Source organism: Gadus macrocephalus, chromosome 1 (assembly GCF_031168955.1).
Source record: "Gadus macrocephalus chromosome 1, ASM3116895v1".
Classification (NCBI taxonomy): Eukaryota; Metazoa; Chordata; class Actinopteri; order Gadiformes; family Gadidae; genus Gadus; species Gadus macrocephalus.
Window position 1 is genome coordinate 23,165,115 of NC_082382.1, and position 26,056 is coordinate 23,191,170.

At 49.6% G+C, this 26,056-nt stretch overlaps 3 protein-coding genes and 1 pseudogene across 8 annotated transcripts in view; 3 read left to right on the forward strand and 1 right to left on the reverse strand.

The window, feature by feature from the left end:
• Nucleotides 1-25,788, reverse strand: part of usp19 (ubiquitin specific peptidase 19) — a 36,253-nt gene extending 10,465 nt beyond the window's left edge. The window contains exons 1-17 of one of the 6 annotated variants that reach the window (XM_060053057.1): nucleotides 25,448-25,787; nucleotides 24,142-24,542; nucleotides 16,440-16,568; nucleotides 15,851-15,987; nucleotides 14,625-15,377; nucleotides 12,806-13,184; nucleotides 11,620-11,776; nucleotides 11,463-11,534; nucleotides 10,623-10,738; nucleotides 7,206-7,444; nucleotides 6,545-6,737; nucleotides 5,406-5,539; nucleotides 4,628-4,786; nucleotides 2,253-2,363; nucleotides 2,003-2,113; nucleotides 1,730-1,831; nucleotides 839-979 (exon numbers count right to left, since the gene is read on the reverse strand). In XM_060053057.1, coding sequence (XP_059909040.1) covers nucleotides 839-979; nucleotides 1,730-1,831; nucleotides 2,003-2,113; nucleotides 2,253-2,363; nucleotides 4,628-4,786; nucleotides 5,406-5,539; nucleotides 6,545-6,737; nucleotides 7,206-7,444; nucleotides 10,623-10,738; nucleotides 11,463-11,534; nucleotides 11,620-11,776; nucleotides 12,806-13,184; nucleotides 14,625-15,377; nucleotides 15,851-15,987; nucleotides 16,440-16,568; nucleotides 24,142-24,370 — 3,162 coding nt within the window. In that variant the 5' untranslated portion in view covers nucleotides 24,371-24,542; nucleotides 25,448-25,787. Of the gene's footprint in view, nucleotides 1-838; nucleotides 980-1,729; nucleotides 1,832-2,002; nucleotides 2,114-2,252; nucleotides 2,364-4,627; nucleotides 4,787-5,405; nucleotides 5,540-6,544; nucleotides 6,738-7,205; nucleotides 7,451-10,622; nucleotides 10,739-11,462; nucleotides 11,535-11,619; nucleotides 11,777-12,805; nucleotides 13,185-14,624; nucleotides 15,378-15,850; nucleotides 15,988-16,439; nucleotides 16,569-17,716; nucleotides 17,856-24,141; nucleotides 24,543-25,447 lie in introns of those variants that run through there. The other 5 variants (XM_060053054.1, XM_060053047.1, XM_060053040.1 and 2 more) reach the window with 5 other exon arrangements.
• Nucleotides 1-26,056, forward strand: part of LOC132463097 (proteasomal ubiquitin receptor ADRM1-like) — a 409,794-nt gene that overhangs the window by 368,456 nt on the left and 15,282 nt on the right. The window lies entirely within an intron of this gene.
• Nucleotides 1-26,056, forward strand: part of LOC132463270 (troponin C, skeletal muscle-like) — a 376,397-nt gene that overhangs the window by 275,476 nt on the left and 74,865 nt on the right.
• On the forward strand, nucleotides 225-343 carry LOC132467752 (5S ribosomal RNA; annotated as a pseudogene).

Here is a 26,056-nt window from a genome sequence, read left to right on the forward strand (position 1 = left end):
GACAGGCGAGCACGACAGGCGAGCACGACAGGTAACAGGTGAGCACGACAGGCGAGCACGACAGGTAACAGGTGAGGACAACAGGTGAGCACGACAGGTAACAGGTGAGGACAACAGGTGAGCACGACAGGTAACAGTCGAAAATATAATATCAGTCTTGTATTTTGCGTAACGTTTTTTGTATGAAGCACCTGGTAAATCCTATTTTAAAGTGCCTGCTGTCTCAATACAGCCCTACCACCATGAACACGGCCGATCTCGTCTGATCTCGGAAGCTAAGCATGGTCGGGCCTGGTTAGTACTTGGTTGGGAGACCGCCTGGGAACACCAGGTGCTGTAAGTGGTGTCGGGTGGTGGCCAATAGGTGCCACTCTTCCCTCTGCCCATCAATCCCGATGCCCCAGTGGAGTGACGGGGACACTGTGCTGCGGAAGGCGCCGTCCTTCGGAGGAGACGTAAAACCGAGGTCCTGACTCACTGAGGTCATACAAGATCTCAGGGAACTTTTTGGGGATTGCCCGGTGTCCGGGCCCTACCAGGCTCATTCAATCCGGCCCTCTAATCATCCCCCTTGTATAATTGGCTGACTCATAAATTCCCTCACTCTCCACCTCAAGCTGGTGCGTGGTGAGCGTTCTGGCGCAGATTGGCTGCCGTGCATCACCCAAGTGGGGGCTACACCCTGGTGGGGGTGAGTGAGGCCCCCCCCCCCTTCACTGTAAAGCGTCTTTGAGTGTCTAGAAAAGCGCTACATCAATTATTATTATTAATAATACTAGCGACCGCCACAGGGCTTCAGGGTGGGTGGAGGGTGGGGTTGTGAGGGGGTGTACCCTACCTGCTGCACCCGGAGAAGCACCACCCTCTCCTTGGCCAGCTCCTTGGAGAGCAGCTGGAAGCAGAGCAGCACGTCGCCGGAGGACACCGTGTCCAGGGAGTGGCTGGGGGGGAACACTCGGCTGAAGCGGCTCTTCTCCACCTGGGGGGGGGGGGGGGGGGGGGCACCACCACACACAGGACATCAGGGGTGGGGTTGGGGTTGTGAGGTCCTAGTTGGAGATTGTGTGCTGTTGTGTCCTACATATGTCAATTCAAATGAGTTAGTGTTGCGGTGCGAGTGTTGCGGTGCGAGTGTTGCGGTGCGAGTGTTGCGGTGCGAGTGTTGCGGTGCGAGTGCGAGTGTCAGCGTCTGCATTGGGTTTACCACTATGAGGGTGAGTGTCTTAGCATCAGGTTTACCACTGTGAGGGTGAGTGTTGTAGGGTGAGTGTCTTAGCATCAGGTTTACCACTGTGAGGGTGAGTATTGTAGGGTGAGTGTCTTTGCATTAGGTTTACCACTGTGAGGGTGAGTGTTATAGGGTGAGTGTCTTAGCATCAGGTTTACCACTGTGAGGGTGAGTGTTGTAGGGTGAGTGTCTTAGCATTAGGTTTACCACTGTGAGGGTTAGTGTTGTAGGGTGAGTGTCTTAGCATTAGGTTTACCACTGTGAGGGTGAGTGTTGTAGGGTGAGTGTCTTTGCATTAGGTTTACCACTGTGAGGGTGAGTGTTGTAGGGTGAGTGTCTTAGCATTAGGTTTACCACTGTGAGGGTGAGTGTTGTAGGGTGAGTGTCATGGCATTAGGTTTACCACTGTGAGGGTGAGTGTTGTAGGGTGAGTGTCATGGCATCAGGTTTACCACTGTGAGGGTGAGTGTTGTAGGGTGAGTGTCTTAGCATTAGGTTTACCACTGTGAGGGTGAGGTTCTCTGGCTTGACCCTGACGCTCCTGGAGATGGACTCCAGGACCTCTGCAGCCCGGGAGTTCTCCTTACTCACGCTCACCAGGAACTAGAGAGACAGGGAAGAGACAGGAGCGAGAGACCTTCAGCACACGTATCTACAACGTGGGACGGAGAGTCTTCAAAAGAGCATCGAAAACTTTCCCCAAACGAACAAACACACACACACACTAAATACTGACGTTCTCTAGGTTCTCAGAGGTGGGCCCACTCCTCTCACCTTGACGGGCTTCTTGTGAGGCTCCTTAGCAAAGTAGAACACGGTGAGGACCTTCTGTTTCTGGGGCAGCGGCACCGGCAGGTAGAGGAAGGGGTCGAAGGTGATGGACACCTGGGAGTAGAGGACGGGGGGCAGAGAGCTGACGTCAGCAGCAGGGGTCGACAGAAGGGGTTTAATGATCCCCTCGGACAAGGGAGGGAGGGAGGAGACTCCCCCCCCCCTGCCAAAGGGGGGGGGGTCCAGGGCCTACCTTGGAGCACATGGGGCAGACCAGCTTGGATTTGAACTGGCCCTGGAACAGGTCCACGATGAACGAGTCGTTCCTCATCTTGTGCCGCTGCCACGCCTCCTCCGCCACCACCTAGGGACACGGAAACGGACACACACACACAGGTTAGACCGGATAGGTGTGACCTGATGGGTAACCTCCCTTCACAAGCATCCACATCGATGACTTTAAACTAATAAAACAGGCGAGCAGCCGCGCTGTGCTAGCAGCCCGGGGCGTGTCCAGCCCTGTACCTTTGCAGTACAGTGTGCAGAATGTACACACAACATATTTATAACGTAAAATACAAACACCACCCCTCTTTCTCTGTGCCAACCGTGGACACAGCCCTGCTGGCATCCCTAAACCTAACACTCAGCCTAACCCTCTCCCTAAACCTAGCACCCTCCCTAAACCTAGCCCTCTCCCTAAACCTAACCCTCTCCCTAAACCTAGCACCCTCCCTAAACCTAACCCTCTCCCTAAACCTAACCCTCTCCCTAAACCTAACCCTCTCCCTAAACCTAACCCTCTCCCTAAACCTAACCATCTCCCTAAACCTAACACTCAGCCTAACCCTCTCCCTAAACCTAACCCTCTCCCTAAACCTAACCCTCTCCCTAACCCTAACCCTAACCCTCTCCCTAAACCTAACCCTCTCCCTAAACCTAACCCTCTCCCTAAACCTAACCCTCTCCCTAAACCTAACCCTCTCCCTAAACCTAACACTCAGCCTAACCCTCTCCCTAAACCTAACCCTCTCCCTAAACCTAACCCTCTCCCTAACCCTAACCCTCTCCCTAAACCTAACCCTCTCCCTAAACCTAACCCTCTCCCTAAACCTAACCCTCTCCCTAAACCTAACCCTCTCCCTAAACCTAACCCTCTCCCTAAACCTAACCCTCTCCCTAAACCTAACCATCTCCCTAAACCTAACCCTCTCCCTAAACCTAACCCTCTCCCTAAACCTAACCCTCTCCCTAAACCTAACCCTCTCCCTAAACCTAACCATCTCCCTAAACCTAACCCTCTCCCTAAACCTAACCCTCTCCCTAAACCTAACAACATATTTATAACGTAAAATACAAACACCACCCCTCTTTCTCTGTGCCAACCGTGGACACAGCCCTGCTGGCATCCCTAAACCTAACACTCAGCCTAACCCTCTCCCTAAACCTAGCACCCTCCCTAAACCTAACCCTCTCCCTAAACCTAACCCTCTCCCTAAACCTAGCACCCTCCCTAAACCTAACCCTCTCCCTAAACCTAACCCTCTCCCTAAACCTAACCCTCTCCCTAAACCTAACCCTCTCCCTAAACCTAACCCTCTCCCTAAACCTAACCCTCTCCCTAAACCTAACCCTCTCCCTAAACCTAACCCTCTCCCTAAACCTAACCCTCTCCCTAAACCTAACCCTCTCCCTAAACCTAACCATCTCCCTAAACCTAACCCTCTCCCTAAACCTAACCCTCTCCCTAAACCTAACAACATATTTATAACGTAAAATACAAACACCACCCCTCTTTCTCTGTGCCAACCGTGGACACAGCCCTGCTGGCATCCCTAAACCTAACACTCAGCCTAACCCTCTCCCTAAACCTAGCACCCTCCCTAAACCTAACCCTCTCCCTAAACCTAACCCTCTCCCTAAACCTAGCACCCTCCCTAAACCTAACCCTCTCCCTAAACCTAACCCTCTCCCTAAACCTAACCCTCTCCCTAAACCTAACCCTCTCCCTAAACCTAACACTCAGCCTAACCCTCTCCCTAAACCTAACCCTCTCCCTAAACCTAACCCTCTCCCTAACCCTAACCCTCTCCCTAAACCTAACCCTCTCCCTAAACCTAACCCTCTTCCTAAACCTAACCCTCTCCCTAAACCTAACCCTCTCCCTAAACCTAACCATCTCCCTAAACCTAACCCTCTCCCTAACCCTCTCCCTAAACCTAACCCTCTCCCTAAACCTAACCCTCTCCCTAAACCTAACCCTCTCCCTAACCCTAACCCTCTCCCTAAACCCAACCCTCTCCCTAAACCTAACCCTCTCCCTAAACCTAACCCTCTCCCTAAACCTAACCCTCTCCCTAAACCTAACCCTCTCCCTAAACCTAACCCTCTCCCTAACCCTCTCCCTAACCCTCTCCCTAACCCTCTCCCTAAACCTAACCATCTCCCTAAACCTAACCATCTCCCTAACCCCCATTACACTCTCCCTAATCCTCTCCCTAACCCTAGCACCCTCGCTAAACCTTACCCTCTCCCTAAACCTGAACCTCTCTCCAGCCCACAGTCCCTCTCCCTCTCCCTAAACCAAGCACCCTCCCTCTCCCCCACCCTCCAGCGCTGCGGGGGTACCTCGTCCAGGCGTCCGTCCGAGTCCACGCTCTCGGTGTAGGGCTTGTTCTGGATGCGGTTCAGGTCCTCGTGGAGGCCGTCCAGCAGGAAGGCCATGAACTCCTGGGCGTCGTGCTGAGCGTAGCCCGTGAACTGGCTGGCCTTGCTGGCCACGATGGCCTGGAGAGAGAGAGAGAGAGAGAGAGAGAGAGAGAGAGAGAGAGAGAGAGAGAGAGAGAGAGAGAGAGACATCAGACACAGACAGACAGAAAGACAGAGAGAGCATGGGATGAGAGAGAGAGCGAGAGAGATAGCGAGCATGGGATGAGAGAGAGAGGGAGAGAGCATGGGATGAGAGAGAGAGCGAGCATGGGATGAGAGAGAGAGCGAGAGAGAGAGCGAGCATGGGATGAGAGAGAGAGCGAGCATGGGATGAGAGAGAGCGAGAATGAGAGCGAGCATGGGATGAGAGCGAGAGCGAGCATGGGATGAGAGCGAGCATGGGATGAGAGCGAGCATGGGATGAGAGCGAGCATGGGATGAGAGCGAGCATGGGATGAGAGCGAGCATGGGATGAGAGCGAGAGAGCGAGCATGGGATGAGAGCGAGAGAGAGCGAGCATGGGATGAGAGCGAGAGAGCGAGAGCGAGAGCGAGAGCGAGAGAGAGAGAGAGCGAGAGCATGGGATGAGAGAGAGAGCGAGAGCATGGGATGAGAGAGAGAGCGAGAGCAGATAGCTGGGACAGGTAAAGGCAGGTAGGTGAGCGTAGGCAGGTGAGGCTGTGTAGGGGGTACAGACCTTGAGTTTGGAGGGCTGGAAGGCGTGGTGCGTCCCCTTCCACAGCGCTCTGAGCAGCACGGCGAACCCGATGGCCAGCCGGCCCCCCGTTCCCAGGGGGTTGGTGCAGTTGATCTCTGCCTCGAACGCCCGATCTGCGCACACACTAGGGCTTTGACTTTTGGCCAAAAATCATATTCGAAGTTCTAGCTGAATCCGAATACTTAGTACATACTATTTATGTTCAGTGTCTACTACTTGACCGTACTACAGCTATGCGTAGAACGCCTAGAACGGTCTACAGCTATGCGTAGAACGCCTCTGAACTCTTCCGAACACCACCGTAACTCCACCGGATGTTTGGAGATGACGTGTCTTCCCTCAGATGCCGGCAAAATTACCTTGATAAGTTACCTGTTTTCCGTCTTGTCATCGTTGCTATTAAATTAAAAATGTCTCTTTTTACTTAATTACTTACTTTACTTTTTTACTCTTTTTAATGTCTTTTTTTCGCCGCTTTCTATGACGTCTTTCTAAGCCGCTGTTGGTAGTGTCGGGTCAGCCATCTCTTCTTCGTCCGTTACCAGACTCGTAGTCTGGTAACTTAAGTGACCTACCGTTGTATACTGTGGCGGTAGTACGCATTCGGAAACGTTTTCCGTACTACACAATGCACACTGAGCATTCGGACGTGCTATATTTGTGGCGTACTACAAAATGTATACTATAAGTATGAGTATTCGGATTCAGCCCTGAATTGGGCTTTGCAAGGTTTGTTTACAGGCGTTGCTATGGTTACCGGTCTTGCGTGTTCCAACGGTTTATTATGTTTCTAATAAATCGCTGTCTAATCAATACTTCATTCACTGCCTCTTCTGTGGTCATTACAATATTATGAATAGACTGCATGGGTTCTCCGACGTCTCTCCCTCTTGGCCTGCCCATAACAGGTTCGAATATTAAGGGCTGCCTATATTCGTTCGAATTTTGATTTATTTTTTTGATATTCGAATTATATTCGAATCACGAAGTTCGAAGTCAAAGCCCTAGCACACACACACCCACACACACGAAGTGCCGATGAGCCAAGGCCCTCAAGTCCGGCCCCCACGCCCTCAGATTCCCCCACCCCTCTCCACCAGCCCGGTCACGTGACCCACCGTGGAAGTAGTCCCTGAGCTCGCGGGTGTTGGACAGCGACTGGATGACGCTGTTCATGAAGCAGGTGTTGCCCAGGTTGACCAGCCCCGTGAAGCCGGGCAGACACACCTTCTTCTCCTCGTGCTCCTCCAGCTGCTCCTTGCTGGCCTGGGGGGCGTGGGCCATGGGCTGCACCATGCAGGTGGGTTTGGGCTGGGGGGGGGGGGGGGCAGACACAACGCTTCATGAACCAGTTTACGCAAAACACTCAAGACTCACCTGTTCAGAGTTCACCTGGACTCTGCATAGCCTTTCCCCTTAACCCCCTCAGCCCTCTTATGCACCTATTTTATGTTGTATGTCCTGGTACTTAATTTACACACTTATTGTATGTTGTACGTCCTGGCACTTACTGTATGCACTTATTGTATGTTGTACGTCCTGGCACTTAATGTACACACTTATTGTATGTTGTACGTCCTGGCACTTAATGTACACACTTATTGTATGTTGTACGTCCTGGCACTTAATGTACACACTTATTGTATGTTGTATGTCCTGGCACTTAAAATAGTACTTAGCATCGTGTAGCATCTTATCCTAGCTATCTTTGTTGCATACGGGGAATGGGTTATCCTAGCGATGAATGTTGATGAATGTACTTATTGTAGGTCGGCTCACCGTGGTAACGGCGGGCTCCAGCTTGGCCACGTGGTCAGAGCGCGGCGCCACCGAGTCCAGGCCGCCGCCGCCGCTGTTGTTGTTGTCGTCCCCGCCGCGGGGGGGCGGGCCCTTGGGCTGGTCGTCGGCCAGGCGCGGGGGCTCCTCCTGGGGGGGCAGGCTGTGCTGGCTGCTGCCCGGCTGGTTGCTGGGCTCCATGGGGGCGGGCCTGGAGGGTACAGCCATCTTGGCACCACCCACTGCACCTTGAACAGAGGAGGGCGGAGCTTGTGGTCAGGCGTCACCGGGGAGCAGCGACAGCAGGGGGGGGGGGGGGGGGTTCCACAAGCGCTTCGCGGTTTTTACGGCTTTCGAGTCGTGATGCCCTGCAGCAGTGACTTCACCCGGGAAATTAGGTTCATCCTTCACACTATCTAATCCAGCTTCATAACACCCTGGTCCTGAAGGATGTATGTAATCCAGTTTCCTAACCCCGTGTTCCTGAAGGATGTATCTAATTTAGTGTTGCACGATTTGGTGAAAAAGTCGTATTGCGATTATTGTGGACAATATTGCGATCTGCGATTGCGAAATAATAATAAAATGGTGTCATGATGAGTCTACTTGCTTGGTTATCAAGGAAAATGCACACAGATTACTGATAATTTTAAAATGTTTATTTCTCAACTCAAACATACAAACTTAAACTAGCATGAAAAAATAGAAAAACTAAAAAATGTGCATAGTACTGGTTTCAAAATAACAATATTAAAAAAAAATGTAATAAATAATAAAAAATATTTTTCAAAATAAAGGCATTTCTACAGTGCAAACTTGTTAGGTTTTCTCAATAGTACAACTAAATAAAATAAATAAGAAAATACATTCATTTATTTTTGTATTTATTTTAAATCGCGGCCTTCTGCGGTTAGCAAATCGCAAAGGCTGATATCGCGATTGCGATTGGATTAATCGTGCAGCACTGATCTAATCCAGCGTGCACCACTGGATTAGCTACACCCTGGTGGGTTAGGAAGCCCTGCTTGGGATGCCTAGTCTAGGGGTTATGGTGTTTGTACTCCCAGTCTAAAGGTTCTGGGTTCGATCCCCGATATCCCCAGTCTACCTGTAGGCCTCCTAGAGAATGATGCCCCCTTACCTCTACATGAAATAACAGTAAAATAGTAATATTTAACATATTGTTAGCCTCATAGCAAAGCACTCTGTTGTTTTAGGATGTAGCCAATGAGGCAGTGAATCAGCAGCCATAGGAGTAGTTAGGTATCACACTTTGGCCAAAATATGACCTAGGCAATTATGCTATGAGGCCAAGGATATGGAGGTTCATGAGATACAATCCCTGTTTCGATCACCATGTACTGTGACTCCCGTATCAGTGATCAGCCAGTCTGATCGTATGAACCTTGTCTGACATTGAGCGTCGTTCTCAGGATATCAGTATAATCAGATCGTCTGTATCGTAGGAGCTAAACTTGGCTTGAAATCCGACCCCTCACCGATAAGAGCTCCTCAAATAAAAACAGGTTTCCCTCAGGAGCATGTCTAATTCATCGATTGTTTGTAAATCTCCATTATTAATATATGTACATCCAGCAAAATCCATATTTTCAAATCGCTTGAATTGCATTTCAAAATAAGGGCGGCGCAAGTCCACCCATACAAGCAGCCCCTCCAGGGGGACTCTTAATTAATTTGACGGCTCGTATATAGGGTCCACGGTGTATTTCGAGAGCGTATCGGGTGGAGGGACTGGAGACGGCTGCAGGCCTTGACTGCAGCGCGCTGTTAATGTGAAGCTGGCAGGGAGGAGCTGCTGCCAGATCCTCTTACTGGATGACTTGCAGGGCTCGGATTCCTGCCTCGAGAGCGAGCCCAAGCTGCCCCGAGATGAGCACCGCACACGTGCCCGAACACGACGACAAAACACATGAATGCATGTGCATGAATGCATGTGCATGAATGAGTCTTTAAGAACAGCTGGTGGCCATACTGTCACCACTTCAATGCAGCCGTGGACTAATGGACAGCCTCGACCAACCACAGGCCGCCGTCTGGGTCACATGGCTGCTAGCCGTTAGCGCTCAGAGCTGACGTAGCGTGTGCAGGCTGTATTTTAGGAAGGTCCTTCTATATCCCGGAGGTACGCAGCTATTAGTACGTTTCTCGGCCCGGGACCGCGGGGAGCAGGATGTGACCAAATATGGTGCTGCGCAGATTATCACACGGTTAAGACGAAAAGTCTTATTTTAGGATCTAGTCGCCCTTGACATCCAAGACTTGGCATGGAAGCTGAATTTATTATGTTTATTTGTCAGGGACCCTAAACTGAACAATAATCTAAAACAGGAGGGAGGATGCACTTTAGCAGATTTAGCTCAAAGTGGGGCCCTCTCTCGGCAGTTTGATGAGCGGTTCACCACAGAACGGCTCAACACAGAGGGGTTCAACACAGAGGGGCTCAACACAGAGGGGTTCACCACAGAGGGGTTCAACACAGAGGGGCTCAACACAGAGGGGCTCAACACAGAGGGGTTCACCACCAAGCGCTCAGGGGCATTGAGCAGACGCGCTCCCATCAAGAGCATCCGAACACATAGGGTAATGGGACCACAAGTACAGAGACCGCACACAGTAGACCCTGCATTACTGCTGATACGTTATAACATAGTGTAACGGGAGCACACAGTAGACCCTGCATAAACGCTCATACTAGTATGAATCACGGCCCTGGCCTCTAACATATATAGATGCTGTACATCGTGAAGCACTTCACCCGTCAGGTTTTGATACAATGCTCTGGGACTGATGATTACGCAATCATTAGTTCCAGAGAGCAATGATTAGAGAGAGGGACACTCATCACTGGCGTGCCATCAGACACCAGGCCAAGGCGGGTTGGCTGTGCATAAGGTGGCAGGGCAATAAACACGACGCTCGGATGACTAGTGACTAGCAGGCAGTCTAGTGTTTGGTAGCAGTGTGCAGAATAGGGCTGCTTGATTATGAAAAAAATCATAATCATGATTATTTTGGTCAATATTGAAATCACGATTAAAATTCAAACGATTATTTTTGAGTTTCAAAACATGATGTATTTATTCAGCACGTCTCTCCCAAAAAAAAACTTTAGAAGCAGTGTCTAGCAGAATGCGGTCTGCTAGTCACTAGTGTCTAGCAGAATGCTGTCTGCTAGTCACTAGTGTCTAGCAGAATGCTGTCTGCTAGTCACTAGTGTCTAGCAGAATGCTGTCTGCTAGTCACTACTGTCTAGCAGCAGGCTGTCTGCTAGTCACTACTGTCTAGCAGCAGGCTGTATGCTAGCCACTACTGTCTAGCAGCAGGCTGTATGCTAGTCACTAGTAACCAGCAACGTATTTGGGGGACAATCTGGGGACCGGAAGAAAGCGGGCAACAGACCTTGTGGGACGGGGGCCTCCAGTGCCCCCCAGCGCTGGCTGTGTCTCTTCTTCAGGGAGACGTCGAGGCGGGAGGGGGTGAAGGAGTAGCTACACTGCTCCGGCTGGATCAGGTTCCTGTGGGGGGGAGGGGGGGGGGGGGGGGGAGCAGACTCAGATGGCGGCTGGGTACACAGAGGCTAGAGTGGCGAGGGTGTTCAACTCCCGAGATGAGAGGTTCCCTGTTCGATACCCGCTATACGAAGCCTACCTGTGTCAACAAGGGCTTTCTAGTTCAGGCTCCTTAATAAATCGATTGATTTCTATACTTTGTCTTTACATTGCTTTGGAAAAGAAAACATCTAATCATTACTGTGCAATAGCAAATATGGAGAATCACATCGAATAACGTTATCACAAGGGACTAAAGTGAAAGTACAGCTGGACTGAGCCACCAACTGCTGTTGAATAATTCATTTATAAAACACAGTTTGGCCCCGAGTCAGTTCTGCGGAGAATCGATCTCTGAAACAATCCCTAACTCGACGGCTGGAGATGCTTTAGCTGCAGGATGGGCTGATATCAGACCCTGAGCATCTGCTGAATGATAAACATCCCAGCGGGCCCAGAGGACACAGCTATGTGGTCTATCAGGATATCTTTCACCAGGGTTTGGCTTGAGCTTTCTCTTGAAGTAGTGAATACTTTTCTATGTCTAATCTACCTTTGGAATTTTTCTCAGGGACGGTCTGGTTTTTTTATATTGCGATTTTAGAAACACATTGTAGTTCTTGTTGCGTCGTTACCCTTCTTAAAAACGGTCCATTTCAAAACAGGATGAACTCATTCATAAAACTCTCACCTGAGTTTGACCTGCCACTTGAAAACCGTGTTCGGGCCACAGTCTGGGTGCAGCCGCAGGAAGTTGACGTCGCTGAAACAGGAAATAGACAGATTGTGGTACACTGTGGTTGTACGGTACCGCCGCAGAGCGCAGGGAGCAGCGCTCGGGTCCTCACCTGGTCTGGAAGATGAGGGTGAAGTCCTGCTCCCTGAAGATCACCCTGGCCGACTCGCGACACACACCCTTCACGTACACGTTCACCACCATCAGGTCGGTTCCCTTCTCGTACGAATCGTTCTTCACAAACTTCAGATTCACCATCGGCTCCGGAGCTGGGGGAACGAAACAACACATGCTATTTACTAGCCATCCAGCTGTATGAACGCATTTACATACGCATGCACATGCATTGCATCTTGCTAACCACAAATACGAACATATGAAATACGCTGTAGGGGATAATTAAATGTACATTTATATTTATTGAGATATGATGTGTTCCTGCTTTTTTTTTGACTTGCAAACATTTGAATAGTTTTGCATCTTGCTCCAATTCCAATTAGTAGGGCATTTAGCAGACGCCTTTACCCAAAGCGACTTACATCGGTTAATACACACATTGACACACCAACGGCAGAGTCAACAATGCAAGGCGACAGCCAGCTCGTCAGGAGCAGTTAGGGTTAAGTGTCTTGCTCAGGGACACATCAACACTCGTCTTGCTCAGGGACACATATACACTCTGGGAACGAACTAGCATCCTTTCGGTTACAAGACAACTGCTCTACCTCCTGAGCTAAGCCGACCCAGGAAATGCTCCAAAACATGGAACACTACTGCTTGATTGTGCAGTGATTGTGGTTGTTGGCTGGTTTAAGCAGCCTCGCCTGGCCCGAGTCAGGCTAGACTCTGGGGCTGGGTGACGCTGCACACATGTGGTGCGTTGATCCATCAATGTGCACAGGTTAAACCAGCCATCACCACAGACACACTCAGGGTGTCTCTGGCATGGCAGCATGGAACACCGGCTGGCTCAGTGAGTCACATGGCTCCAAAGCAATAAACCGGTTCAAACAACATCAATCAAGTGTCCTTGTGAAGGAGGGGGAGGAGGAGGAGGAGGAGGAGAGTAACACCACCATGGCGGTGCGTGTTTCTAGTAAGAACTGCTACATGGACTTCAAGACAACTTCAAACTATAGCAGTGATCCCACCGGTTATTAAGAGGCTATACCTGCCCCATGGACCGCTTCACCGGTATAGCTGGATCCGGCTAACCCTCACGATGCTAAGCTCTAGCTAAACAACCACAAGCCCTCGTCTCACTGGTCCAGTGGGAGACCAGACTCCTCTCTGCTCACCGCCGGTGGTGTCGGTGTCCAGGGGCTCCTCCTTCGACTGGTCTCTCTTCTCCTCTCCGTCGCCCCTCTCCTGCCGCGGGCCAGACGGCTCGGCCTGCCTTGTGTCCGGACCGGGACCCGATGGTGACCCGGTCGCCCCGGTCCCAGGGTGGTCCAGAGAGCCCGGGTCGGACGCCACCCTGGCGGGCTCGTCTCCGGCCCCCAGAACAGTCCTCTCCGTCGTGGGCTCGCAGGGCGGTCTCTCTGGACCAGAGGAGCCGTTCTTGAGGAGATCCGACGACGGGACCTGTGGGGTAGCTGGTGGTGGACCAGGACAGTTCTCTGGGCCCGACCCGGACCTGAGCTCTGTGTCTGAGGGCTGGCTTGGACTCTCTCCTCCCTGGAACAGGAACGTAAATAAATTAAAAGTGAACCAGGCTCTGCATAGAGCAGTGCTTAGTCATCAACATCTTGGGTATGTTACTTTATTTGGGTTTGTCTTTGGTCCCTCAACGAAATAGCACACTAACCAAATATCCCATATTTCACCTGCGTCATATGCTACATTAAATGGTACTTGATTGATCCCAGACAGGAACAATTGAATTATTAGGACGTTCTTGTGCAAAAAGAATATATTAGGTCCTGTGCATAAAGAATATATGATTAGATAGATGTTGCAGACTGTATATTGCTTATACTGTACACATGGTGAAGGGTAAACCCTAACCTGTGTGTTAAGTGTTTTAAGAATGGTGCTATCCGCTCTACTGTAGGCATGTTGGCGTTTAAACAAATGTTCGGTGCATTATACTGTGGACATGATCAAGAGAACCATTAATACGCAGGAGGGAGTCACCTCAGTGTTTAAGAAAGGTGCTAGTCAATACTGTATTAATAATCCTGTAGACATGATAAAGTACCGATAACACACATGGAGTCATGTGTAAGAAAGGCGCTACTCTCTCTACTCTAGACTAGGGCTGGGATAAACGATTATTTTTTAAACGATTAATCTAGCGATTATTTTTTCGATGCATCGATTCATCTAACGATTCATTTTTTCAGTCCGATTCGATTTCGATTCGATTCACGATTATCTCCCCATTAATTGACTAATAGCAATTTATACATGTTGATTTACATATCTGAATTCCTTAACATTTCAATACATGTTTATTGCCTTTAAATTCCACAATAAAAGTGCAAAGTAATGCATTCTTAGAATTCTACGGTGCTCAGTCATCTGCAGCTGCTACCGGGTGACGCCTCTTCAGGTGCTGGTGAATTGCCGTGGTGCTAGAATGGAAAGTCATCTCCATTTTGCAAAGACGACATATCACGGAATCGTTTCATTTCACATTAAAGAATTCCCATACTTTAGAGGAACGAGTGCGTGGCGCCTTGCACTTATGAAAGTCTGAGGAGCCACTCGCGTTGCAACTACGCTCCGGCGCCGCCCATGTTTTTTTTTGTTTTTTTTTTTCTTTTCTTTTCTTTTTTAAATCGACGCGCATTTTTCGCGTCGACGTAATTTATGCGTCGACATCGTCGATTACGTCGACGCGTCGTCCCAGCCCTACTCTAGACATGTTGGTGTTTTAGTAGTCCTGTAGACAGGATAGAGTACCAGTCACAGTGGAGTCACCCGAGTGTTCTAGTCACACCCGAGCAGGTTCTAGTCACTCTACTGTAGACAGGAAGTGTTTAATAGTCCTTTAGACATGATGGAGTACCAGTACCGGTGGAGTCACCCGAGTGTTGGCGAGCAGGTTCTAGTCACTCTGGTGTAGGCATGGTGGTGTATAATAGTCCTTTAGACATGATGGAGCACCAGCACCGGTGGAGTCACCTGAGTGTCGGTGGGCAGGTGGGCGGCGCGGTGGTCCCGCACGGTCTTCTCCCCGCTTTGTGCTGGTTTGGCTGAAAGGCACCGACCCGCGGGCCTGTGCACGTGTGGCGCCTTCCCATTGGCTGCTGCTGCTGCTGCTGCCGCCGTGGCGTCCTCGGGAGGCGGGCGCTGCTCCGTGTCGCCGCCGCCGCCGCCCCCGCCGCCCCCCTCCTCCGCGGCGTCGGAGGTCTGCGAGGGAGCCGGGACGGGGGGGGGGGTCCGCTTGGCCGGGCTGGGCTCCAGGCCGCGCTGCCGGTCGGAGCTCGGCGCCCGGGGGCCGCGGCCGCCGGTGTTGGTGGTGTTGGTGGTGGTGGTGGTGATGGTGGTGGTGGTGGCCGTGGTGGTGGTGTTGGTGGCCGTGGCCTCGCCCGCGTCCGGCTGCGCCGCCGTCCTCTCCGCGGTCTCCTCCGGCGTCCGCTCGGCGGGCTTCTCCGAGGTTCTGTCGGCCGCCGCCTGCTGCTGCTGCTGCTGCTGCTGCTGCTGCTGCTGCTGCTGCTGCTTGTTCTTCAGGGAGCGCTTGAGGTTCCTCTCGGCCTTGCTGCTCCCGCCCCCCCGTCGGGGCTCTGGGAGGGGGGTCGTGGGCGCGGCGGTGGCGTTGGAGGGCGGGGCCGGGCCGGACTCAGCCCTGGGCGACGGCGCGGCGGGGTGCTGCTTGCCGTTCTTGGTCTCGGCCGAGGCGGGGACCTTCTCCTTCTTGTTGGACTGAAGCAGAGAGGAAGGAGCAGGAAGTCAGAATCAACCACAGGGCCCAAAAACTATTCTGACTTACTTCTTTGCATTGCATTTATATCTATGTGATGAGCAGTTCAGTGCTCAAGATACCGAACCAATGTTTAAAGGAAAACCCACCCCGCAATCATAGCGTATTTTTCTTCAATTAAAATTGCAAAACAATGCTTATTTTAGTGTGTAGCCAGTGGACTGTACCAACAGAAGTAGTCACCCATACATCTGGGGCCCCTAAAATAGGGCCCCTTAAATGAATTGATGTTATTGGCTTTACAGGAGCCTGTTGCTTAAAGGAACCAGGGGTGCACCTATGTTCCTTAAAGGACCAGGGGTACACCCATGTTTTTTAGGGGTGAACCCATGTACCCTAAAGGACCAGGAGGGGGGGGGGCACACCAGGGGTGCCCCCAGGTTTGCAGGCAGCAGGAGGAGGAGGAGCGCCTCACCATGAGTGAGGGCCAGATGTGGAAGGGGATCTTCTTGTGCATGTTGAGCAGCAGCAGCCCGGCCTTCTCCTTGTACTGAGCCCGGCTGCAGGACGCCTCGATCTCCTCCTGCAGGCGGCACTCCCACTGCCGCCCATCTGGGGGTCAGGGGTCAAACACAGGGGGGGGGGGGGTGGAAACCTCTTGATAAACCGCCACAGTTAGGATGAGAGACTGGACTCGTAGGACGTAACAAAGGCAAGAAGCTTTATCGAACCCAGACAGCAGGACAGCAGAACTGAAGGACAGTTATAGTGAATTAGACTTAGACTAGACAAATTCTTAACTTAACAACATAATGTAAATGTAAACATTGACAGCAACGGTCAAATCTTATCGACCATGTATGCAACACATTGATCGTGTGTCCAAGGTCAAAATGGCGTATTAATTGTCCAGTGTGTGCTTCTGTCCTTCATGCTGGATCGATGACTGAGTCTGGTTTCTACTCATTTGTTGTTCTCTGGAGCTGCGGAGTAGCCCGGCTACAGTGTCCTGTGGTCCTTTCCACGCTAGCAGGACGTGTTAGCAGCGTAGCGCAGCAGCGTACCTGGGAAGTGGGCGTGGCACGTGGTGTCTGTGAAGGTGGTGCGGACGTCCTCCGCCCTCTGCACTCCGTCTCCGCAGCGCAGACGCACGATCACCTCGTTGGCGTTCTGCTTCCAGTCCACAAACACATCTGGCAACACGCAAACAGAGAGCGACAGCCAATCAGAACAAGGCAAGGAGGGCAAGAGCCAGAAGGATTTAGACTACAGGGCGATGAGCCGTGGTCCGGAATCTGATAAACTGTGTAACCAAACTCTAGCGTGAAAAGATCAGTTGAACCCCCGATCCTGAATAGATGTACGGACTGCCTTTCTCCCTCACGTTCTTAGATTTATTTTGTTGAATCCTCCTATTTACGGCGTCAGTGTCCGATAGAATCGAACACTGCAGATAAAAGGAAGAGTTGAAACATTTTGAAGAGGAAGTGAGACGTGGTGTCTGATTCGGGAGCGTGAGTTCCCACGGCCTAAGGACGAGGCCTTGCTGATCCACGGCCACATGCAGGCAGGGTGCGAACGGTCACGTTTGGATTTATCTGCGCTGCCATCAACTGGTTTCGTTTTATCTCCCGGCTCCTCTGCAATGCACACCCCATCACAGATGTCCTGACGTAACGCGATACAACTCTATTTGGAGTTGAACTTGAATGGGATGACGGATTTACCCCCTATTTCCTCAAAATAGTCCTAATACCCCCAGTGGAAAACAAATATAATCCCACATCAGAGAGAGATCACTGCTTTCAGACAGATCAACAGTGACACACAGGTAAATATAGGCATGATCGTTTGCACACACACACACACACACACACACACTAGAGTTTCTCTTTCCTGCTACACGTTGCTTTTGCCTTGTTGTAAAGAGAAAGTGAAACTAAAGGGCACAATGCGGACAGGATGGACCACAGTCCAAGCCAACCCGGTCCTGTGATATCCGGCTGAAGAAAGGAACTGGAACCCCCACCGTCGGCTTACTTTTATTATTTAAATTAAATTAATTATTTTCGGAGGACCAGATGTATCACATCATCATAATCAAACTGGTGACATTGGATCTGGAACAACACAACTGGAAACATGTTTTTCTCTGCTTGTGCATTTCATCTTTATTACACAAACATCCGTCTGGTTAGACGCTGGTGGCTACCAGTGGCTGGGGGCCAAGTTAACCTCAGGCCCTGGACTGTTGACCGACACTAATCCAAAGCACCTTACCAACCTTCTTAAATCTCAACCAAATGAAGCTAGGGTATAAAAGCACACTCGGCCAACCTACCTCCCATCATAGTTAGATCCAGCTCAGAAGCGCTGCTTGTAGCATGGGGCAGTTAGCACGGTCACTAGCGCAGTGCCATGCTCTGGCTTATTCTAAGGACGGTGAGAGAGACCTCTCTCTCTCTCTCTCTCTCTCTCTCTCTCTCTCTCTCTCTCTCTCTCTCTCTCTCTCTCTCTCTCTCTCTCTCTCTCTCTCTCTCTCTCTCTCTCTCTCTCTCTCTCCTCGTGTTGAGCTTGTTCGCCCTCTCCTGCTCTTGAAAGGTCGTGCGCAGAACCCAATACTCTGCAGCCTGAGGCTTGCATTTTCTCCAAGGTTGTAATGTACCTGTACTGAACCATAGCTGTACTGTAGCTTTTCTGTACCGTAGCTCTAGTGTAGTGCACTGTACCATAGCTGTACGGTACTGTAGCTCTACTGTTGTACTGTACCTGTACCATAGATGTACTGTATCGTAGCTGTACCTCTGTAAGCTGTAGCTGTCACTGCACTGGAAATTACTGTATCAGGAAAAAGTTGCGCATAGTTGAGGTCACTGGACGAACCTGGATACCTTTAATCTTCAGATCGTAACGTAAACAAATTTTGCTGATTGACTTATTGAGTCAGATGCTCAAATAATCTAAACCACCTCATGTTAGCGTCTCTGATTCATTTACCTGGTCACTTATGCCGCTTTTCCACTGCATGGTACCAGCTCGACACGACTCGACACGACTCGACTCAGCTCGCATTTTTTGCGTTTCCACCGCGGTACCATGGTATCTGGTACCTGAAGTGGCTGCTTTTTCTAGTACCTACTCGCTCTAGGTTCCAAGCGAGCTGAGCCGATGCTAAAAGGTGACGTCGGCAGACGGCCGGCGACTGATTGGCCAGAGAGTGTGACGAAGTCACGAGAGCGACATGGCAACCATGCTGGTAACATCCATAGCAGCGCCGCAGCCAACATGTTCCACTTCTCCAACTTCTTCAACATGCCAGCTAATAATAGTAATGCGATCGATGTCCTCCATTGTTGTTGTGTGGGTTCTGTCCATGTGTGGGTTGCGTATGTGTTGTTTGCGTCGCGTACACAAATACGTCACGGCCCTTTCGCGCAGCCGACCCCGCCCACGTCCAGGAGGTACTATTTGCGGTGGAAAAGCACCCGTGCTGCTACCGTGTCGAGTCGTGTCGTGTCGAGTCGTGTCGAGTCGAGCTACATGTGCGGTGGAAAAGCGGCATTAGAGTGTTCATTTGAAAGTGTTTTTACATACAAGGTGCAGCTAGAGCTAGGGATGCCTACAGAGTAGGGCCCGACCGATTTATCGGCCTGCCGATTTAATCGGCCGATTATAGCCTTTTTGAAAATAATCGGCATCGGCCAAAAAGACGCAGATTACAACCGATTTTTTTTATTTTTTTATTTTTTTTAATAAATGTTATTGCGATTAGTATCCTGCAGATTGCGCTCCTACTCGCCTTGCTAACTAACAACTTTAGCTGGAGTAAAAAAGAGGAGATTGAATTTTACCGTACAACATGAAAGCACGCTCGCTCAGGCAGCTGCGCGCTCACCTCACCAATGTACACAAGACGCGTTGTTTGAGCATGTTGTGCCTGTTTTTCTTTAGGTCCCAGGCCATGTTAATTTGTTATACTGTAGACTCTAACGGTGAGACCATACTGCTCAGCACGCACGTGTTAGTCACTGCTCACGAGCGCAGCACATTGGGAGTTAGTTATTTATTTTACACTTTACATTACACTCATTTTTGACTGTGAATGTATTCTAAAACACTCAAAGGTTCTGCATTCAATTCACATATTCGTCAAAAGTGTTTAAAGTATATTTAAGGTATCAAAAACTACGTTTTATATGGTTTTTTTTTGTTTTTTTTAATCGGCCGATTAAATCGTAATCGTAATTTTTCTCTGAAAATAATCGGCATCGGCACTCAAAAATCAATATCGGTCGGGCCCTACTACAGAGGAGGACTGGGGACAGAACCGTCTAGGATTCACCCTGGCCGCCAGAACCAAGAGAATATCCAACCCCTGTTAAACTCTACATCGACATGGTGGAACCGGTAAACCATTCATTTCTTACTCTCATATTACACGCAGTGGAATCAATATGCCCAAGCGAATATGTTGGCAGGAAAATTTCATATGTGCTCTGATCATGTAAAAATATGTCTCTTCGGAGCATACTGCACTCCCCTGTATACTGCCCCCTTATGGGGTAAGTTCAAAAAATACTGCCCCCTTATGGGGTAAGTTAAAAAAAAAGTATGCACAGACGACAGGTTGCTTCCAATGATTGTTTTAGAATCTTACTTAAAAAAACCAAGGTGGAGCAGTGCAAGTGAGCTATTTTTGAATGCAGGAGTTAAAACCTTACAAGCTGTATTGAGGAACCTCATGTACAGATTTATCGATCGCTTGAATGACTAAAAAAATGAAATTATAATGCTGTCGAACCCAAGTTATAGCACAGTACGCTACCAGTCATACCCTGGGGGACATAAGTGCCTTTTATAAGTGGTCGGAATGTTTTTATTCTTATTTATGCGTGTGTTGTCAATTTTTTTGTATTGTATGTCTTTTAAATGGACCTTGAGTCTAATAATAAAAGTTGATGATGATGTTGAATACTGGTTATCCATCATATTATTCATCGATACCCTCAAGGTGAGCAGCGGTATATGAATGCCTCTCACCCTGTAGGACAAACTCCCGTTTCACGGGACAGTTGATACGCTAGCTAGCGGGGCGCACATCCCTGGTAGCCGGCCACACGCTCATTAGGCACATTCATCCCAAATGAGCTTCGTCACGTCTAGTAACCCAGATGGCCGTGAGATAGCAGGAGAATACTACGTCAGTAGAAACACCAACAGGAACATGAACACTTGCATTGGCTCCAACGTGGGTGCCGAGTGCCGACCATGTAACCTCATCCACTGCGTTTCAGATTCGTCGGATCAGATAACGTTCAGCATCGAGTCGGCATCCACAAGAGGGGAGGACACATGGGCCAAGGAACCAAGCTCAACCCCCCCCGCTCCGCCCCATCTGTGAGCTACAGTCAGGGATTACACTGAGGCACACTAACATGAACATCAGCACTATTATCCTCTCATCTCATCTCCCCCCAGCCCCTTCTGTCCTGCCATTAACAATACAAGCCCTGCTACGGATGCTAATGAGGAGTTATATAAGCTTGTTGGTTGGTTACCATTGGGGCATGCCATCTGGTATGTAAGCTCACGGTTGCTTTTGGTTTGCACTGAGGAACACGAGTTGTTAAATACGTTTATGGATGCCGTTTGTTAGCTTTGAGGCACGCTAGCTGGCATCTAAGCTAATTGATACTATTAGTTAGCTTTGAGGCCCGCTAGTTGGTCAATTAGCTAACGGACACTGATGGTTACCACTGGAGCATGCTAGCTGGTATATTATCTCTTGTATGCCATTAGTTAGGATTGAGGCGTGCCAGCTGGTATATAAGCTAAGGATGCCGTTAGGTAGCATTTAGGCATGCTAGCTAGCTGGTATATAAGCTAAGGATGCCGTCAGTTAGCATTTAATATCTGGTATTTTAGCTATTGGGGGCTGCAAGTTATCACTAGAGAGAGCACTTGCAGCCCTCTGCAGCATTGTAGAAGGGGAGAGGGAGACGGTGGAATAGAGAGAGAGGAGAGACTACAGCATTGTAGAAGATGTACGCAGGGTGAGAGAGAGAGAGGGAGTGAGAGAGAGAGAGAGGGAATCAGAGACGACAGCACTGCTCTGTATAAGATACACAGGGTAAACACAGGGGAGGGAGAGGCAGAGAGGAAGACTAAGGGAGGGGGGACAGCTACAGCACTTTATAAGATACATCCAGGGCAAGGAGAGAGGGAGAGACGGATAGTACTTGAATGACCTTGGCAAAGTCCCGTCTCCCAGACCAGAGATGGACCTCGTCAGACTTGGTCCGCAGCAATGTGTGAAACCAGTTCCCTCAAAAGGATGGCCTACTCATTTAACACTCAGAGGACACTTCCCGTACACAGATGTCCGTCGTGACCCACTGCTGAAACAAGTACTTAGTTTCGTGTAGTGTCTTATGCTAGCCATCTTTGTATACACGGAATGGGTTAACCTAACAATAGTTAGTGCTCAGCACTTGGTGCTATGAACATCCTTACTGTACCGACAGCGATATATGGTTGTTTCTCCTTTTAAGGCCAATTAACATATTGTAAATCACTTTGGATAAAAGCGTTTGCTAAATGCTCAAAATGTAAATTGTCAAATGCCAAGATGTAAAATATCAGATTGGTACGAAGAAGGGATTTTGGTTGTGTCTTGCACAGGCCTCATTTGGACATGATCACCATTAGGGATGCACCGATTATTCGGCCAACGAAAATGTTCAGCCGAAAATGGCCCAAAACATAATGTTCGGTTTCGGCCAAAGGAGTAAAAAGGCCGAAAATAATCCAAAGAACATTTTTATTTTTGATTAAAAAAAAAAATGTTTTACTCATTTATTTAAAAAGGTACATTGTTCTTAAATTCTTGCTATAAGGTCTGCTGGAATGTTAGAAAACTTTCAGTATTAAATAAATATTTTGTATCAAATTTTTTATTGATTTTTTTTATTGAAAAGCAAGACAAAAAAGTTTATAAAAGGACATTTAAATGTTTGATTTATGCAATGGTGAAAAATTAAAGCAAAATTAATGAAAAACAGCAAAAGCCACATTCGGTATTCGGTTTCGGCCAACCGTTTCAGTATATTCGGTTTCGGCCAAGAATTTTCATCTCGGTGCATCCCTAATCACCATCCACGTGCTAAATAACTGAACACAAGACCAACATCTGTAAAACCAAACACGCGCTAAAAACCGAGTTGTATAGTTGTAACCAAGCCACGGGCCGTGCGTACACAGCCAAGACACCAGATTATAGTGTAGACTCAGCGCCTGCTTAACATCCTAGCTCAGCGGGTGTCCATGTTCCCCTTACGTCTGGGTGTTCCTATCCAATCAAGACTTAAGAGATCTGATTGGCAAATCCAATCGCCAGTATACAGGAAACAGACCCCCAGTAACCTGGTTATTCTAACAAGCACCGAAATATAGGATCCAAAAGCCTGACAGCTTGGTATCTTAGCAACACTAGTACAAACCATTTAGCACTTGATGGCTTTTAACAGCAATTCCCCGACCAAGCGGGCATCATCACCCGCCACCGTGGTTTCCTTGGCGTAACGCAGCTCGTTAATGACACATTTCTGATGCGCCATTCTTGAGCTGCGTGGACGTTTCCTGGCACCACCGTGGACCTCACAGCCAACGCTTCACCACCATGTCGCCGTGGGAACGGCGTGTGTCACCACGACGAACACACATTTATGTAATTATGACAGCCATTAATACCAAGCACACAAAGACTTGACGGCCTCCAGTGTGTCTGATGAAGTATTATACAAGTACCAAAAGTACCAAAGGCACGGCGTGATTACTTACAAGGTCAATGCAACAACGCTAATAGATGCAAATTACCCAAGAACAGCCACCGGCTTGGATGTCCTGAGTCATGCGTTGCCAACGACCCAGTTCACGCAGATCCCACCTGATTCTCCTCGTGCAAACGATACAAATTCACTCGAGCTGAAATATTCTGATTAAAGCTGAATCACTCGCACGTTCACGCAAGCAACTTCGTCTGGGTAACGCAGGTACATTTTTCTTTTCATTTGAACGCACCTTTGGCCTTCTGTCCTAAACTGCATGTGATCAAGTATTCCCCTAATACTGTAGTTATGACAACCCCTAGCCTTCTCACTGGGTATATTTAATCAAGTATTCCCCTAGTGCTGTACTTGAATCGGCAACACTCAGCCGTCTCACTGGGTGTTTTTTATCAGGTATTCCCTTAGTATGGTTGTTATGACAACCCTTAGCCTTCTCGCCAGGTGTATTAAATCAGGTATTACCTAAGTACTGTAACTGTGACAACAACCACCACACTAACCCTAACCCTTCTCCCTGGGTGTATTAGATCAGGTATTCCCTTAGTAACGTAGCTGAGTGAGGAAACCAAGGCCGAAAACTGAAACACCGAAAGAAATTATTATGCCAATCATTAGTACCATACCATTGTATTTACGGCTATGACTGTGTACTAACTTCATTAAAATCAAGGCATTGCAATTTTTGCAAATCGCTCTACGTGGGTCTTTCTCAGCAATATTGAAAAACGTCCACACCGCAGACATATTGGCGCTTATCCGCCCTTTTTGTTTGCGTCATCACATATTTCTGTTTCGGTGAAAAAAGTATTTTCTGCTTTTGTGCCATTTTCGGCCGAAAATTTTTGGTGGCCGAAAATTCGGTGCGTCCCTAATGACAACGACAACAACAACAACAACAACAACAACAACCAACACTAACCCTTCTTGGCCTCGGCGATCACCCCTCCAGTGGCGGCCGCTGCCCTCTTGGCCTCACGGCTCTCCTGGTTGGCCCGGTCCTTCTGCTTCTTCTTACTGGTGCTGGAGGAGGTCAGCTCCACGCCTCCCCTCTCCGGCCCTCTCTGGTGTTGGTGTTGCTGCTGCTGCTGGGAGGGCCCGCCCCCGCCCCCGCCGCGCCGGCCCCCCGTCTCCCCTCCGCCGCTCGCCATCTTCAGGCACTTGGCGCTAAGGGGCTGGCCGTCTCTGCGCTCGCTGCAGGGCTCTGGATCTGAGGTGTGCCGCTTCCTGCCTGGACCGGCTATCTTGGCGATTGTGCCGCTGAGCGCTCCCGGAACAGAATCACTACACACGGGCTCACACTGGTGGGCGGGCGACCTGGGGCTGGGAGGAACGGGGAGGAGGAGACGACGTTAGGGCAGTGTTTGTAGTCAATAGTTTACTGTTTACTCATGAGGAAGTGGGGATTAAGCCTCTCCCTTGGAGGGTGAGGCCAGGTAGGATATGGGGAAGTAGGAGTCCAACAATCCTTGAGTAGACCATGCCCTTCCCCTGCAGTTCGTTTTTTTTTCTCGGAAGAGACAAAGAGAATCATATTCCTCGCTGTACACGTTTAGAAAACATATGTCAAGACTATGAAAAACAATAATAAATATTCATGATCTTTTTCGCCCACAAGGTATGTAAATGTCTTGCTTTACCAAAATAAAATGTTCTTAACTCCGGTGACCGATCATGAATAAACAAAACCCTTCCTCCTCCGGTCAGCTCCTGGCCAGACGCGGCACCTTTTGACATTCAGATCACAATAAGACCAGGAAACACCATCGGTGTTCCGCATGTCTATTCTTAAACCCAACAACATATAGGCCTACTGTACGTCTAATATTCACATGTTCAACACAACACCACGACAGTGCATTGTTTGACATCCTCATCCCCCATGTGCACCTCAACATCACCATTATCATCATCATCATCATCACAAAGTCAGCCACACGAACGCTTTGACAACTGCGTGGTTGCTTATAAAACAGTTGTGAACACATACACATAATGTCGCACAACACCCAAATAATCAAATAGATCACAAAACCGAGGCTCTTATCCGACCGCTCGGAGAGTTAGCCAGCTAGCAGCGTGCTAATGTCATTAGCCGCGCGGTAGCCTACCTGACGCGGCGGACAGCGGCACGACCCCCGGGAAACACGCACGACACCCCGCGGGTCTATACCGGACGTCTCCCTCCCTCCCCGGAGGTGCTGTCGGGTGAACCCCAGGACACTTACATGGAGATATCACAGCAAATACTCGATTCCCGGATCCCGACACACAATGGCCGTAGACTGGGTCTGCGTCCCCGCAGCTAAGCTCCTCCCGAGGCCGAGGCCCGCTGCTGCTCCGCCGCCGCTGAAGCCCCGCAGCCTGCAGCAGTGATTATGGATCCTTCTCCTGGTCACCCGGCGCCCATGGCGCGTTGTAGGTACATCGGGTGTGGCGGGGGGTGAGGCAGCAGAGGTCGGCCAGTCGGTCGGTGTTTCGGTGTCGCAGAGCCGGCGAAGTGACTCGCACTTTGTTTGGTAACAAAACCAGCAGACGCGAGTTCCTGGATGGAGAGCACGTGACCTGCGAGGGCGGAGGGAGATAGGAGGCAGGGAAGGAGAGGAGTGCAGTGTAGATCGATATATGCTTATTTTATGCATTGTAGTTTGTCCCTTTTTTCTTTATTTTCAGTATTTTAGGTTAAATTATTAATCAACCCTGGATTAACTTTGGCAATTGAACTGTTCGTTGTTTCTATGGCAATAAAGCTATTGATTAGAGCTGATTGCACCATAGAAATATCTTTCCTGCTACCTTACCCAAACTCCTACCTCATTAACATGTCAGTTGGAGTG